General features: G+C 41.5%; 1 protein-coding gene across 6 annotated transcripts in view; it reads left to right on the top strand.

The window, feature by feature from the left end:
* Nucleotides 1-15,257, top strand: part of KCNAB2 (potassium voltage-gated channel subfamily A regulatory beta subunit 2) — a 676,769-nt gene that overhangs the window by 596,497 nt on the left and 65,015 nt on the right. For all 6 annotated transcript variants that reach the window (XM_053690401.1, XM_053690400.1, XM_053690403.1 and 3 more), the window contains one exon: nt 15,135-15,220. In XM_053690401.1, the coding sequence (XP_053546376.1) occupies nt 15,135-15,220 (86 nt within the window). The remainder of the gene's footprint in view (nt 1-15,134; nt 15,221-15,257) is intronic.

Here is a 15,257-nt window from a genome sequence, read left to right as displayed (position 1 = left end):
AGATTAGGGGTTAATACTATTTATTATAGGGTTAGTGAGGCGGATTAGGGGTTAATAACTTTATTATAATAGCGGTGCAGTCCGGTAGGCAGATTAGGGGTTAATAAGTGTAGGCAGGTGGAGGCAACGTTGAGGGCGGCAGATTAGGGGTTAATAAATATAATATAGGGGTCGGCGGTGTTAGGGGCAGCAGATTAGGGGTACATAGCTATAATGTAGGTGGCGGCTCTTTGCGGTCGGCAGATTAGGGGTTAATTATTGTAGGTAGCTGGCGGCGACATTGTGGGGGGCAGGTTAGGGGTTAATAAATATAATATAGGGGTCGGCGGTGTTAGGGGCAGCAGATTAGGGGTACATAAGTATAACGTAGGTGGCGGTCGGCAGATTAGGGGTTAAAAAAATGTAATCGAGTGGCAGCGATGTGGGGGGGCCTCGGTTTAGGGGTACATAGGTAGTTTATGGGTGTTAGTGTACTTTAGAGCACAGTAGTTAAGAGCTTTATGAACCGGCGTTAGCCCAGAAAGCTCTTAACTCCTGACTTTTTTCTGCAGTTGGAGTTTTGTCGTTAGAATTCTAACGCTCACTTCAGACACGACTCTAAATACCGGCGTTAGAAAGATCCCATTGAAAAGATAGGATACGCAATTGGCGTAAGGGGATATGCGGTATGGAAAAGTTGCGGCTGAAAAGTGAGCGTTAGACCCTTTTTTGACTGACTCCAAATACCGGCGGTAGCCTAAAACCAGCGTTAGGAGCCTCTAACGCTGGTTTTCACGGCTACCGCCAAACTCCAAATCTAGGCCATAGTATTAATAATGTTTTCTCTTAAATTCTCCATACAGCAAATAATTGTGTTGGTGTAGTATGTTGTCATCCTTCTTTCTTTAAAGGGATAGGTCAAAAATGTAAATGTGCACAAATGCATTTCAATTTTAAAAAGAATAATTTTTGCTATGTACTTCCATTAGTGAAAGTACTTCAAGCAAAAGTTATTATAGTTTTCAGCTGCATACGCACGTATACATGCCCTGTGCAGCAGTATTCAAACACCAGACCTTTTCAGAGGATCAGCAGTGGGTTGTATGACACAATGGGCCCCATTTATTAAGCAGCGGATGCTTCTTTAGAAGTCCATTGTTTCAGGCTTGCCTAAAATGGAAGTTAAAGGACCAGTGAATAGAGTAGATTTGTATAATCAACAAATGCATGATAACAAGACAATGCACTAGCAAGTGGAGTAGATTTTTTTTTCTGACAAATTTCAAAGTTATGTCTATTTCCACTCCCCCTGTATCATGTGACAGCCATCAGCCAATCACAAATACATATTTGTATATGCTGTGAATTCTTGCACATGCTCAGTAGGATCTGGTAACTCAAAAAGTGTAAATATAAAAAGACTGTGCACATTTTGTGAATGGAAGTAAATTGGAAAGTTGTTTAAAATTGCCTGCTCTATCTGAATCATTAAAGTTTAATTTGACTTGTGTCCCTTTAAGAAGCAGAGGTCATAAGATCCACTGGTTCTTAGCCTGTCTGACACCTTTTTGGTGGCGGATTGAAACATTCCGATCAGTGAGCAGGGGGCGGCATTGCACATGCATTTCACCAGAAATGCTTGTGCAAAGTTAAATGCGGATAGCATATGCTGCCCGCATTTAGCGATGTCGCGCAGACATGATTCGCTATAGCAAATCATGTATGCTCGACATATGATAAATCTACCCCATTGCTTGAATTCTTATCCTCCAATAACACGTAGCATATGTGCATATGCTGCTGAACCAGTCAAAACGTATACTAGATGCCTTTTTTGCTAATGGAAGCATATTTAAAAATGGCTTCTATTTAAAATTGAAATCCATTTATGTACATTTCATTTCTCTTGTTAAGTGTATCCAGTCCACGGATCATCCATTACTTGTGGGATATTCTCCTTCCCAACAGGAAGTTGCAAGAGGATCACCCACAGCAGAGCTGCTATATAGCTCCTCCCCTCACTGCCATATCCAGTCATTCTCTTGCAACTCTCAACAAAGATGGAGGTAGTAAGAGGAGAGTGGTGTATTATAGTTAGTGTTTTAACTTCAATCAAAAGTTTGTTATTTTTAAATGGTACCGGAGTGTACTGTTTTATCTCAGGCAGCATTAGAAGAAGAATCTGCCTGTGATTTCTATGATCTTAGCAGAAGTAACTAAGATCCACTGCCGTTCTCACATATTCTGAGGAGTGAGGTAACTTCAGAGGGGGAATGGCGTGCAGGTTTTCCTGCAATAAGGTATGTGCAGTTAACATATTTCTAGGGATGGAATTTGGTAGAAAAATGCTGCTGATACCGGATTAATGTAAGTTAAGCCTAAATGCAGTGATTTAATAGCGACTGGTATCAGGCTTATTAACAGAGATACATACTCTTATAAAAGTGTAATATAAAACGTTTGCTGGCATGTTAATCGTTTTTATATATGTTTGGTGACAAAACTTATTGGGGCCTAGTTTTTTTCCCACATGGCTGGCTTGATTTTTGCCTAGAAACAGTTTCCTGAGGGTTTCCACTGTTGTAATATGAGTGGGAGGGGCCTATTTTAGCGCTTTTCTGCGCAGCTAAAATTACAGACAGAGACACTCAGCTTCCTTCTGCATGATACAGGACATCTCTGAAGGGCTCAAAAGTCTTCAAAAGTCGTGTTTGAGGAGGGTAACAACCACAGTAGACCTGTGGCAGTTGTTGTGACTGTGTTTAAAAACGTTTTTGTCATTTATTATTCTGTTTTTGGTATTAAGGGGTTAATCATCCATTTGCAATTGGGTGCAATGCTCTGCTAACTTGTTACGTACACTGTAAAAATTTTGTTAGTGTAACTGCCTTTTTTCACTGTTATTTCAAATTTTGTCAAAATTTATTTCTCTTAAAGGCACAGTAACGTTTTTTATATTGCTTGTTAACTTGGTTTAAAGTGTTTTCCAAGCTTGCTAGTCTCATTGCTAGTCTGTACAAACATGTCTGACACAGAGGAAACTACTTGTTCATTATGTTTAAAAGCCATGGTGGAGCCCCATAGGAGAATGTGTACTAAATGTATTGATTTCACCTTAAACAGTAAAGATCAGTCTTTATCTATAAAAGAATTGTCACCAGAGGGGTCTGTCGAGGGGGAAGTTATGCCGACTAACTCTCCCCACGTGTCGGACCCTTCGCCTCCCGCTCAAGGGACGCACGCTAATATGGCGCCAAGTACATCAGGGACGCCCATAGCGATTACTTTGCAGGACATGGCTGCAATCATGAATAATACCCTGTCAGAGGTATTAGCCAGATTGCCTGAATTGAGAGGCAAGCGCGATAGCTCTGGGGTTAGACGAGATACAGAGCGCGTAGATGCTGTAAGAGCCATGTCTGATACTGCGTCACAATATGCAGAACCTGAGGACGGAGAGCTTCAGTCTGTGGGTGAAATCTCTGAATCGGGGAGACCTGATTCAGAGATTTCTAATTTTAAATTTAAGCTTGAGAACCTCCGTGTATTGCTTGGGGAGGTATTAGCTGCTCTGAATGATTGTGACACAATTGCAGTGCCAGAGAAATTGTGTAGACTGGATAAATACTATGCAGTGCCGGTGAGTACTGATGTTTTTCCAATACCTAAAAGGCTTACAGAAATTATTAGTAAGGAGTGGGATAGACCCGGTGTACCCTTTTCCCCACCTCCTATATTTAGAAAAATGTTTCCAATAGATGCCACTACACGGGACTTATGGCAGACAGTCCCTAAGGTGGAGGGAGCAGTTTCTATTTTAGCAAAGCATACCACTATCCCGGTTGAGGACAGTTGTGCTTTTTCAGATCCAATGGATAAAAAATTAGAGGGTTACCTTAAGAAAATGTTTATTCAACAAGGTTTTATTTCTCTTGTTAAGTGTATCCAGTCCACGGATCATCCATTACTTATGGAATATATTCTCCTTCCCAACAGGAAGTTGCAAGAGTCCACCCACAGCAAAGCTGCTATATAGCTCCTCCCCTAACTGCCATATTCAGTCATTCTCTTGCAAGCCTCAACATAGATAGGAGGTCGTGAGAGTCTGTGGTGATTTATACTTAGTTTATTCTTCAATCAAAAGTTTGTTATTTTTAAATGGCACCGGAGTGTGCTGTTTTTCTCAGGCAGTATTTGGAAGAAGAATCTGCCTGCGTTTTTCTATGATCTTAGCAGACATAACTGAGATCCATTTGCTGTTCTCACACATACTGAGGAGTGAGGTACTTCAGAGGGGGAATGGCGTGTAGGTTTTCCTGCAGATAAGGTATGTGCAGTAAAATATTTTTCTAGGAATGGAATTGACTAAGAAAATACTGCTGATACCGAAGTAATGTAAGTAAAGCCTTAAATGCAGCGATAGCGACTGGTATCAGGCTTATTAATAGAGATACATACTCTTATAAAAATGTTTTTTAAAACGTTTGCTGGCATGTTTAATCGTTTTTTAACATACATTGGTGATAACACTGTAATGTTGGTATAGCCTTAAATGCAGTAAAAGCGACTGGTATCAGGCTTATTAATAGAGATACATACTCTTGTAAAAATGTGTTTTAAAACATTTGCTGGCATGTTTAATCGTTTTTTAACATATGTTTGGTGATAAAACTTATTGGGGCCTAAGTTTTTTCCACATGGCTGGCTTAAATTTTGCATAGAAACAGTTAACTGAAGCTTCCCACTGTTGTAATATGAGTGGGAGGGGCCTAATTTAGCGCTTTTTTGCGCAGTTAAAATTACAAAATGAATTATCCAGATTCCCTCAGCAGTCCCATGAATACTACAGGACATTTCTAAAGGGCTAAAAAGACTTCCAAAATCGTTTATAGGGAAGGTAATCCACAGCTCTGCTGTGGCAGTTTTGTTGTGTCTGTTTTTAAAAACGTCTGTCGTTTTTTTTATCTGTTTTTTGCATTAAGGGGTTAATCATCCATTTGCAAGTGGGTGCAATGCTCTGTTACCTTATTACATGTACTGTAAAAATTTCGTTTGTTTTACTGCCTTTTTTCACTGTTTTTCAAATTTTGACAAAATTTGTTTCTCTTAAAGGCACAGTAACGTTTTATATATTTGCTTGTTAACTTGATTTAAAGTGTTTTCCAAGCTTATTAGTCTCATTATTAGTCTGTTCTAACATGTCTGACATAGAGGAAGCTCTGTTCATTATGTTTTAAAGCCATGTTGGAACCCCATCTTAGAATGTGTACCAGATGTACTGATTTCATGTTAAACAATAAAGATAATTTTTTGTCTTTAGAAACATTATCACCAGAGGGGGGTAGTTATGCCGACTAACTCTCCCCACGTGTCAGACCTTTTGACTCCCGCTTTAGGGACTCACGCTCAAATGGCGCCAAGTACATCAAGGGCACCCATAGCGTTTATTTTACCAGGGGATTCTGTTGAGGGGAAAGTTATGCCGATTAACTCTCCCCACGTGTCAGACCCTTCGACTCCCGCTTCAGGGACTCACGCTCAAATGGCGCCAAGTACATCAAGGGCGTCCATAGCGTTTATTTTACAAGACATGGCAAAGGTGGTGAATAATACTCTGGCAGCAGTATTAGTCAGACTACCTGAAATTAAAGGAAAGCAGATAGCTCTGGGGGTAGATACAGAGCATACAGACGCTTTAAGAACCATGTATGATACTACCTCACAATATGCTTAGTCTGTGGGTGATTTTTTTGACTCAGGGAAGATGATTTAACCTGATTCTGATATTTCTACATTTAAAATTTATGCTTGAGAACCTCCACTTGTTGCTCAGGGAGGCTTTGGCTGCTCTGAATGAATGTGTACAATCGCAGGGCCAGAGAAATTGTGTAGACTGGATAAATAATATGCAGTGCCGGTGTGTACTGATGTTTTTCCAATACCTAAAGAGGTTTAATAAAAAAAAATTTTTTAATAAGGAATGGGATAGACCAGGTGTGCCTTTCTCTTCCCCTCCTATTTTTTAGAAGAATGTTTTCTAATAGTTACCACCATACGGGACTTCTGGCAGACAGTTCCTAAGGTGGAGAGAAGAGTTTCTACTCTAGCTAAGCGTACCACTACCTCTGGCGAGGACAGTTGTGCTTTTTAGATCCAATGGATAAAAAATGTTTATTCAACAGGGTTTTATCCTGCAGCCCCTTGCATACATTGCTTCTGTCACTGCTGCTGCGGCGTTCTAGGTTGAGTCTCTTGATGAGGCTTTACAGTTAGCGACTCCATTGGATGAATATATTTGACAAGCTTATGCTAGCCAATTCCTTTGTTTTCTGATGCCTTTGTTCATTTGACTAGACTAACGGCTAAGAATTCTGTTTTTTACTATACTGGCGCGCAGAGCGCTATGGCTTATATCATGGTCAGCTGTTGTGACTTTAATAAATAAGCTACTTAACTTCCCTTCAAGGGGCAGACCCTATTCGGGCCTGGTTTGAAGGAGATTATTGCTTATATCACTGGAGGAAAAGGTTCAAGGGCCAAAAAAGGTCTAATTTTCGTGCCTTTTAAAACTTCAGGGCAGGTGTGGCATCCACTTCCTCTAAGGCAAAACAAGAGGGAATTTTTGCTCAGTCCAAGGCGGTCTGGAGACAATTGGACCTGGAACAAAGATAAGCAGGCCAAGGAGCCTGCTGCTGCCTCTAAGGCAGCATGAAGGAACGGACCCCTATCCGGTAACGGATCCTATAGGGGGTAGACTTTCATTCTTCGCCCGGGCGTAGGCAAGAGATGCCCAGGATCCCTAGGCATTGGAATTTATATCCCAGAGATATCTTCTGGATTTCAAAGATTCCCCCCCCCCCCCCAAAAAAAAGGGGAGATTTCGCCTTTCACAATTATCTGCAAACCAGATAAAGAAGGAGGCATTCTTACATTGTGTACGAGATCCATCCAGTTCCAAGAGAGGAACAGGGACAGAGTTTTTACTCAAATCTGTTTGTGGTTCCCAAGGTGAGGGAACCTTCAGACCTATTTTGGATCTAAAGATCTTAAACTTATTCCTCAGAATTCCATAATTTAAGATGGAAACTATTCGCACCATCTTAACTATGATCCAGGAGAGTCAATAGAGGACTACAATGGATTTGAAGGATGCTTATCCTCACATTGTGATGCATAAAGATCACCTTCGTTTTTCAGGTTTGCCTTTCTAGACAGGCATTACCAGTTTGTAGCTCTTTCCTTTGGGATATCTACAGCCCCAAGAATCTTTATGGAGGTTCTGGGGTCGCTTTGGCGGTCCTTAGGCCGCGGGGCATAGAAGTGGCCCCTTAGTTAGATGACATCCTGATACAGGCGTCAAACATCCAAATTGCCAAGTCTCATACGGACGTAGTACTGGCATTTCTGAGATCACATGGGTGGAAAGTGAACAAGGAAAGAGTTCTCTATCCCCAATCTCAAGGGTTTCCCTCCTAGGGACTCTGATAGATTCTGTAGAAATGAAAATTTACCTGATGGAGTCCAGGTTGTCAAAGTTTCTAAATTTCTGCCGTGTTTTTCATCCCATCCGCGCCCTTCGGTGGCTCAGTACATGAATGAAATCGGCTTAATAGGTAGCGGCAAGGGACATAGTACCGTTTGCACGTCTACATTTCAGACCGCTGCAACTATGCATGCTCAGTCAGAGGAACGGGGATTACACAGATTTGTCCCCCTGTTGAACCTGGACCAAGAGACCAGAGATTCTCTTCTCTGGTGACTATGTCGGGTCCATCTGTCCAAGGGCATGACCTTCCGCAGGTCAGATGGGACAATTGTTACAATGGATGCCAGCCTTTTAGGTTGGGATGCAGTCTGGAACTCCCTGAAGGCTCAGGGATAGTGGACTTAGGAGGAGACCCTCCTTCTAATAAATATTCTGGGAGTGATATTCCATGCTCTTCAGACTTGGCCTCAGTTAGCAACTCTGAGGTACATCATACTCAGTCGGACAATATACACGACTGTGGCTTACATCAGCCATCAAGGGGGAACAGAAGTTCCCTAGTGATGTTAGAAGTCTTACAATAATTCACTGGACAGAGACTCACTCTTGTCTATCAGCTATCCATATCCCAGGTGTTGAGAACTGGGAGGTGGATTTTCTAAGTCGTCAGACTTTTCTTCCGGGGGAGTGGGATTTCCTTCGGCGGTCAAGACCAAGCAGGAGAGGGCTTTGGTGTTTTTGACAGCGCCTGCGTAGCCACGCAGGACCTGGTATGCAGATCTGGTGGACATGTCATCCTTTCCATCACGGTCTCTGCTTCTGAGACAGGTCCCTCTACCTCAGGGTCCTTTCAACCATCTAAATAGAATCAGTCTGAGATGGACTGCCTGGAGACTGAACGCTTGATGTTATCAAAGCATGGCTTCTCCGAGTCAGTCATTGATACCTTAATACAAACATGACAGCCTGTCTCTAGGAAAATTGAACATAGATATGGTGTAAATATCTGATTGTTATGAATCCAAGGGTTACTCATGGAGTAAAGCCTGGATTCCCAGGATATTATCTTTTCTCCAAGATGTTTTTGAGAAAAGGGTTGTCAGCTAATTCCTTAAAAGGGACAGTTTTTTTACTCTGTCTATTTTTTTTGCACCAGTGTCTGGCAGGTATTCTAGACGTTCAGGCATTTGGTCAGGCTTTGGTTAGATCCAAGCCTGTGTTTAAAACTGTTGCTCCACCATGGAGCTTAAACCTGGTTCTTAAGGCTCTTCAAGAAGTTCCATTTGAACCTTTTTTGTTCCATAGATATCAATCTTTATCTTGGAAAGTTCCTTTTGGGTAGCTATTTCCTCGACTCGTAGAGTCTCCAAGTTATCTGTGTTACAATGTGATTCTCCTTATCTGGTCCTTTGTACGGATAAGGTAGTCCTGCGTACCAACCTGGATTTTTTCCTAAGGTGGTATCTAACAATAATATCACTCAAGAGATAGTTGTTCCATGCTTGTATCCTAATCCTTCCTCAAAGAAGGAACGTCTATTACACAATATTGGACGTGGTTTGTGCTTTAAAGTTTTACTTACAAGCTACTACAGTTTTCATAAAACGTTCACCTTGTTTGTTGTCTATTCTGGACAGAGGAGAGGTCAAAAGACTTCAGCAGCCTCTCTGTCTTTTTGGTTAAAAAGCATAATTCATTTAGCTTATGAGACTGCTGGACAGCAGCCTCCTGAAGGGATTGCAGCTCATTCTACTAGAGCTGTGGTTTTCACTTGGGCCTTTTTTAAATGTGGCTTCTGTTGAACAGATTTACAAGACGGAGTCTTGGTCTGCGCTTCATACTTTTTCAAATTTAACAAATTTGATACCTTGCTTCTTCGGAGGCTATTTTTGGGAGAGAGGTTTTTTTTACAGGCAGTGGTAACTTCCGTTTAAGTACCTGCCTTGTCCCTCCCATCATCCGTGTACTTTAGCTTTGGTATTGGTATTCCATAAGTAATGGATGATCCGTGGACTGGATACACTTAACAAGAGAAAACATAATTTATGCTTACCTGATAAATTTATTTCTCTTGTAGTGTATCCAGTCCACGGCCCGCCCTGTCACTTTAAGGCAGGTAATTTTTTCATTTGAACTGCAGTCACCACTGCACCCTATGGTTTTTCCTTTCTCTGTATGTTTTCGGTCGAATGACTGAATATGGCAGTTAGGGGAGGAGCTATATAGCAGCTTTGCTGTGGGTGGACTCTTGCAACTTCCTGTTGGGAAGGAGAATATATTCCATAAGTAATGGAAGATCCGTGGACTGGATACACTACAAGAGAAATAAATTTATCAGGTAAGCATAAATTATGTTTTTACAGCCCCTTGCATGCATTGCGCCTGTCACTGCTGCGGCGGCGTTCTGGTTTGAGGCCCTGGAAGAGGCCATCCATACAGCTCCATTGACTGAAATTATTGACAAGCTTAGAACACTTAAGCTAGCTAACTCATTTGTTTCTGATGCCATTGTTCATTTGACTAAACTAACGGCTAAGAATTCCGGATTCGCCATCCAGGCGCGTAGGGCGCTATGGCTTGAATCCTGGTCAGCTGATGTGACTTCAAAGTCTAAATTACTCAACATTCCTTTCAAGGGGCAGACCTTATTCGGGCCTTGTTTGAAAGAAATTATTGCTGACATTACTGGAGGTAAGGGTCATACCCTTCCTCAGGACAGGGCCAAACAGTCTAATTTTCGTGCCTTTCGAAATTTCAAGGCAGGTGCAGCATCAACTTCCTCTGCTTCAAAACAAGAGGGAACTTTTGCTCAATCCAAGCAGGCCTGGAAACCTAACCAGTCCTGGAACAAGGGCAAGCAGGCCAGAAAGCCAGCTGCTGCCTCCAAGACAGCATGAAGGAGCGGCCCCCTATCCGACAACGGATCTAGTAGGGGGCAGACTCTCTCTCTTCGCCCAGGCATGGGCAAGAGATGTTCAGGATCCCTGGGCGTTGGAGATCATATCTCAGGGATATCTTCTGGACTTCAAAGCTTCTCCACAAGGGAGATTTCACCTTTCAAGATTATCTGCAAACCAGATAACGAAAGAGGCATTCCTAAGCTGCGTGCAAGCCCTCCTTGTAATGGGAGTGATCCATCCAGTTCCGCGGACGGAACAAGGACAGGGGTTTTATTCAAATCTGTTTGTGGTTCCCAAAAAAGAGGGAACCTTCAGACCAATTTTGGATCTAAAGATCCTAAACAAATTCCTCAGAGTTCCATCATTCAAGATGGAAACTATTCGAACCATTTTACCCATGATCCAAGAGGGTCAGTACATGACCACAGTGGACTTAAAGGATGCCTACCTTCACATTCCGATTCACAAGAATCATCATCGGTTCCTGAGGTTTGCCTTTCTAGACAGGCATTACCAATTTGTAGCTCTTCCATTCGGGTTGGCTACAGCCCCAAGAATTTTTACAAAGGTTCTGGGCTCACTTCTGGCGGTTCTAAGACCGCGAGGCATAGCGATGGCTCCTTACCTAGACGACATCCTGATACAGGCGTCAAGCTTTCAAATTGCCAAGTCTCATACAGAGATAGTTCTGGCATTTCTGAGGTCACATGGGTGGAAAGTGAACGAAGAAAAGGGTTCCCTTCCTAGGGACTCTAATAGATTCTATAGAAATGAAAATTTACCTGACGGAGTCCAGGTTATCAAAACTTCTAAATGCTTGCCGTGTTCTTCACTCCATTCCGCGCCCCACGGTGGCTCAGTGCATGCAAGTAATCGGCTTAATGGTAGCGGCGATGGACATAGTGCCATTTGCGCGCCTGCATCTCAGACCGCTGCAATTATGCATGCTCAGTCAGTGGAATGGGGATTACACAGATTTGTCCCCTCTACTAAATCTGGATCAGGAAACCAGAGATTATCTTCTCTGGTGGTTATCTCGGGTCCATCTGTCCAAAGGTATGACCTTTTGCAGACCAGATTGGACCATTGTAACAACAGATGCCAGCCTTCTAGGTTGGGGTGCAGTCTGGAACTCCCTGAAGGCTCAGGGTTCATGGACCCAGGAGGAGAAACTCCTCCCAATAAATATTCTGGAGTTAAGAGCGATATTCAATGCTCTTCTAGCTTGGCCTCAGTTAGCAACACTGGGGTTCATCAGATTTCAGTCGGACAACATCACGACTGTGGCTTACATCAACCATCAAGGGGGAACCAGGAGTTCCCTAGCGATGTCAGAAGTCTCCAAGATAATTCGCTGGGCAGAGACTCACTCTCAGGTGTAGAGAACTGGGAGGCGGATTTTCTAAGTCGTCAGACTTTTCATCCGGGGGAGTGGGAACTCCATCCAGAGGTGTTTGCTCAATTGGTTCTCCGTTGGGGCAAACCAGAACTGGATCTCATGGCGTCTTGCCAGAACTCCAAGCTTCCTTGTTACGGATCCAGGTCCAGGGACCCAGAAGCGGCACTGATAGATGCTCTAGCAGCGCCTTGGTTCTTCAACCTGGCTTATGTGTTTCCACCGTTTCCTCTGCTCCCTTGTCTGATTGCCAAAATCAAACAGGAGAGAGCATCGGTGATATTGATAGCGCCTGCGTGGCCACGCAGGACCTGGTATGCAGACCTAGTGGACATGTCATCCTTTCCACCATGGACTCTGCCTCTGAGACAAGACCTTCTAATACAAGGTCCTTTCAATCATCCGAATCTACTTTCTCTGAGACTGACTGCATGGAGATTGAACGCTTGATCCTATCAAAGCGTGGCTTCTCCGAGTCAGTAATTGATACCTTAATACAGGCACGAAAGCCTGTCACCAGGAAAATTTACCACAAGATATGGCGTAAATATCTTCATTGGTGTGAATCCAAGAATTACTCATGGAGTAGGGTTAGGATTCCTAGGATATTGTCCTTCCTCCAAGAGGGTTTGGACAAAGGATTATCAGCTAGTTCTTTAAAGGGACAGATTTCTGCTCTGTCTATTCTTTTACACAAGCGTCTGGCAGAAGTTCCAGACGTTCAGGCATTTTGTCAGGCTTTAGTTAGAATTAAGCCTGTGTTTAAACCTGTTGCTCCTCCATGGAGCTTAAACTTGGTTCTTAAAGTTCTTCAAGGGGTTCCGTTTGAACCCCTTCATTCTATTGATATCAAACTTCTATCATGGAAAGTTCTTTTTCTGATGGCTATTTCCTCGGCTCGAAGAGTCTCGGAGTTATCTGCCTTACATTGTGATTCTCCTTATCTGATCTTCCATTCAGATAAAGTAGTTCTGCGTACAAAACCTGGGTTTTTACCTAAGGTGGTTTCTAACAAGAATATCAATCAAGAGATTGTTGTTCCATCATTATGTCCTAATCCTTCTTCAAAGAAGGAACGTCTTTTGCATAATCTAGACATAGTCCGTGCCTTGAAGTTTTACTTACAGGCTACTAAAGATTTTTGTCAAACATCTAACCTGTTTGTTGTTTACTCTGGACAGAGGAGAGGTCAAAAGGCCTCGGCAACCTCTCTTTCTTTTTGGCTTCGGAGTATAATTCATTTAGCCTATGAGACTGCTGGACAGCAGCCCCCTGAAAGGATTACAGCTCATTCTACTAGAGCTGTGGCTTCCACCTGGGCCTTTAAAAATGAGGCTTCTGTTGAACAGATTTGCAAGGCTGCGACTTGGTCTTCGCTTCATACCTTTTCCAAATTTTACAAATTTGATACTTTTGCTTCTTCGGAGGCTGTTTTTGGGAGAAAGGTTCTACAGGCAGTGGTTCCTTCCGTTTAAGTTCCTGCCTTGTCCCTCCCATCATCCGTGTACTTTAGCTTTGGTATTGGTATCCCACAAGTAATGGATGATCCGTGGACTGGATACACTTAACAAGAGAAAACATAATTTATGCTTACCTGATAAATTTATTTCTCTTGTAGTTTATCCAGTCCACGGCCCGCCCTGTCCTTTTAAGGCAGGTTTAAATTTTAATTAAACTACAGTCACCACTGCACCCTATGGTTTCTCCTTTCTCGGCTTGTTTCGGTCGAATGACTGGATATGGCAGTGAGGGGAGGAGCTATATAGCAGCTCTGCTGTGGGTGATCCTCTTGCAACTTCCTGTTGGGAAGGAGAATATCCCACAAGTAATGGATGATCCGTGGACTGGATACACTACAAGAGAAATAAATTAATCAGGTAAGCATAAATTATGTTTTTTTTACTTTCTATCCCTTTAAGATAATATTGTACAGACATGTCATAGTCCATAAATGATCTGCCTATCTTAAACATAATATTTTGAAAACTATTTTGTATTACCTGTAGATTTCTATTTGCAAGATATAGTGGTATTCTTTACATATTTGGCTGATTATTTAATTGCAGTGAATTACAAATGTAAAAGTAAATAAAAGTGCAAAAAAAACAAACAAACACCCAACAAAATACTCTGGAATCAATCACAATTCTTTAGAAGAGTTTATATATTGATTTTTCTGCAAGATGCATTATCAATATTGTATATAAATCATGAGATAATCCTTAATTACCCTTATTTGTTTAAAGGGACAGTCTACTCCAGAATGTTTATTGTTTAAAAAGATAGATAATCCCTTTATTACCCATTCCTCAGTTTTTAATAACCAACACTGTCATATTAATACACTTCTGTGATTACCTTGTATCTAAGCCTCTGCAGACTGCCACCTAATCTAAGTTCTTTTGACAGTCTTGCATTTTAGCCAATCAGTGCCCTCTCATAAATAACTCCACGGGGCGTGAGCACAATACTAAATGGCACACATGAACTAGCGCTGTGTAGCTGTGAAAAACTGTCAAAATTCACTGAGCTAAGAGGCGGCCTTTAAGGGCTTAGAAACTAGCATATGAACCTACCTAGGTTTAGCTTTCAAAAAAGAATACCAAGAGAACAAAGCAAATTTGATGATAAAAGTAAATTGGAAAGTTGTTTAAAATAACATGCCGTATCTGAATCATGAAATTTTAATTTTGACTAGACTGCTCCTTTAATCCTAGCAAAGTCAACACCAGAGTTGAAATGCTCTGAGACATAGCTAAACAGATTTGTTGAGCCAGTGACAAGAGGCATATGTGCATAGCCACCAATCAACAGCTAGCTCACAATAATGCATTACTGCTCCTTATGTATGCTTTTCAACAAAAGATACCAAGAAGAAGTACATTTGATAACAGTAATAAATTGAAGTCTGCAAAAATGAATGGAAAGTCATGAAAGTTACATTTTTACTTTCACGTCCCTTTAAATTTGTCAGTTGCACTCAACAATTGTTTTTATTGCCCTGATTATTTTCATGTTTATAATATAAAATGATCATTTTTATTACAATTATTTGGCTGTTGTACTGTAATATTTTTCCATTACTCTTCATTTCAATATACGTCTGGTTGCGGTTTGGTTTTAACTTAGAGATCTGAAAAAATTTAAACCAGAGGAGGAAAAAAATAATTTACTCTTTTTTGTTTATTTTTGTAGTGAAAAAGCCATACATTTACAAATGGAAATAGTTGAATTACACTGCTTGCAAGATGTCCTTGCAGCATATCTTCCCTTTTAGTACTTTAGATATAGTTCCTGCATGGCATTAAATCGTGTTTTTAAAATAAACTGTACGTTCACTATTCTACCTTTCCACATTTTGTTTTTTTTACAGAAACTGTACGCGCAATGACCCATGTCATAAATCAAGGGATGGCGATGTATTGGGGGACCTCGCGATGGAGCTCTATGGAAATAATGGTATACATATATATATTTTATTTCTGTTTCTGCTTGA

The sequence above is a fragment of the Bombina bombina genome, chromosome 8 (assembly GCF_027579735.1).
Source record: "Bombina bombina isolate aBomBom1 chromosome 8, aBomBom1.pri, whole genome shotgun sequence".
Classification (NCBI taxonomy): Eukaryota; Metazoa; Chordata; class Amphibia; order Anura; family Bombinatoridae; genus Bombina; species Bombina bombina.
Note: the sequence above shows the minus strand (reverse complement) of the source record. Positions and strands in the feature narration are given on the sequence as shown.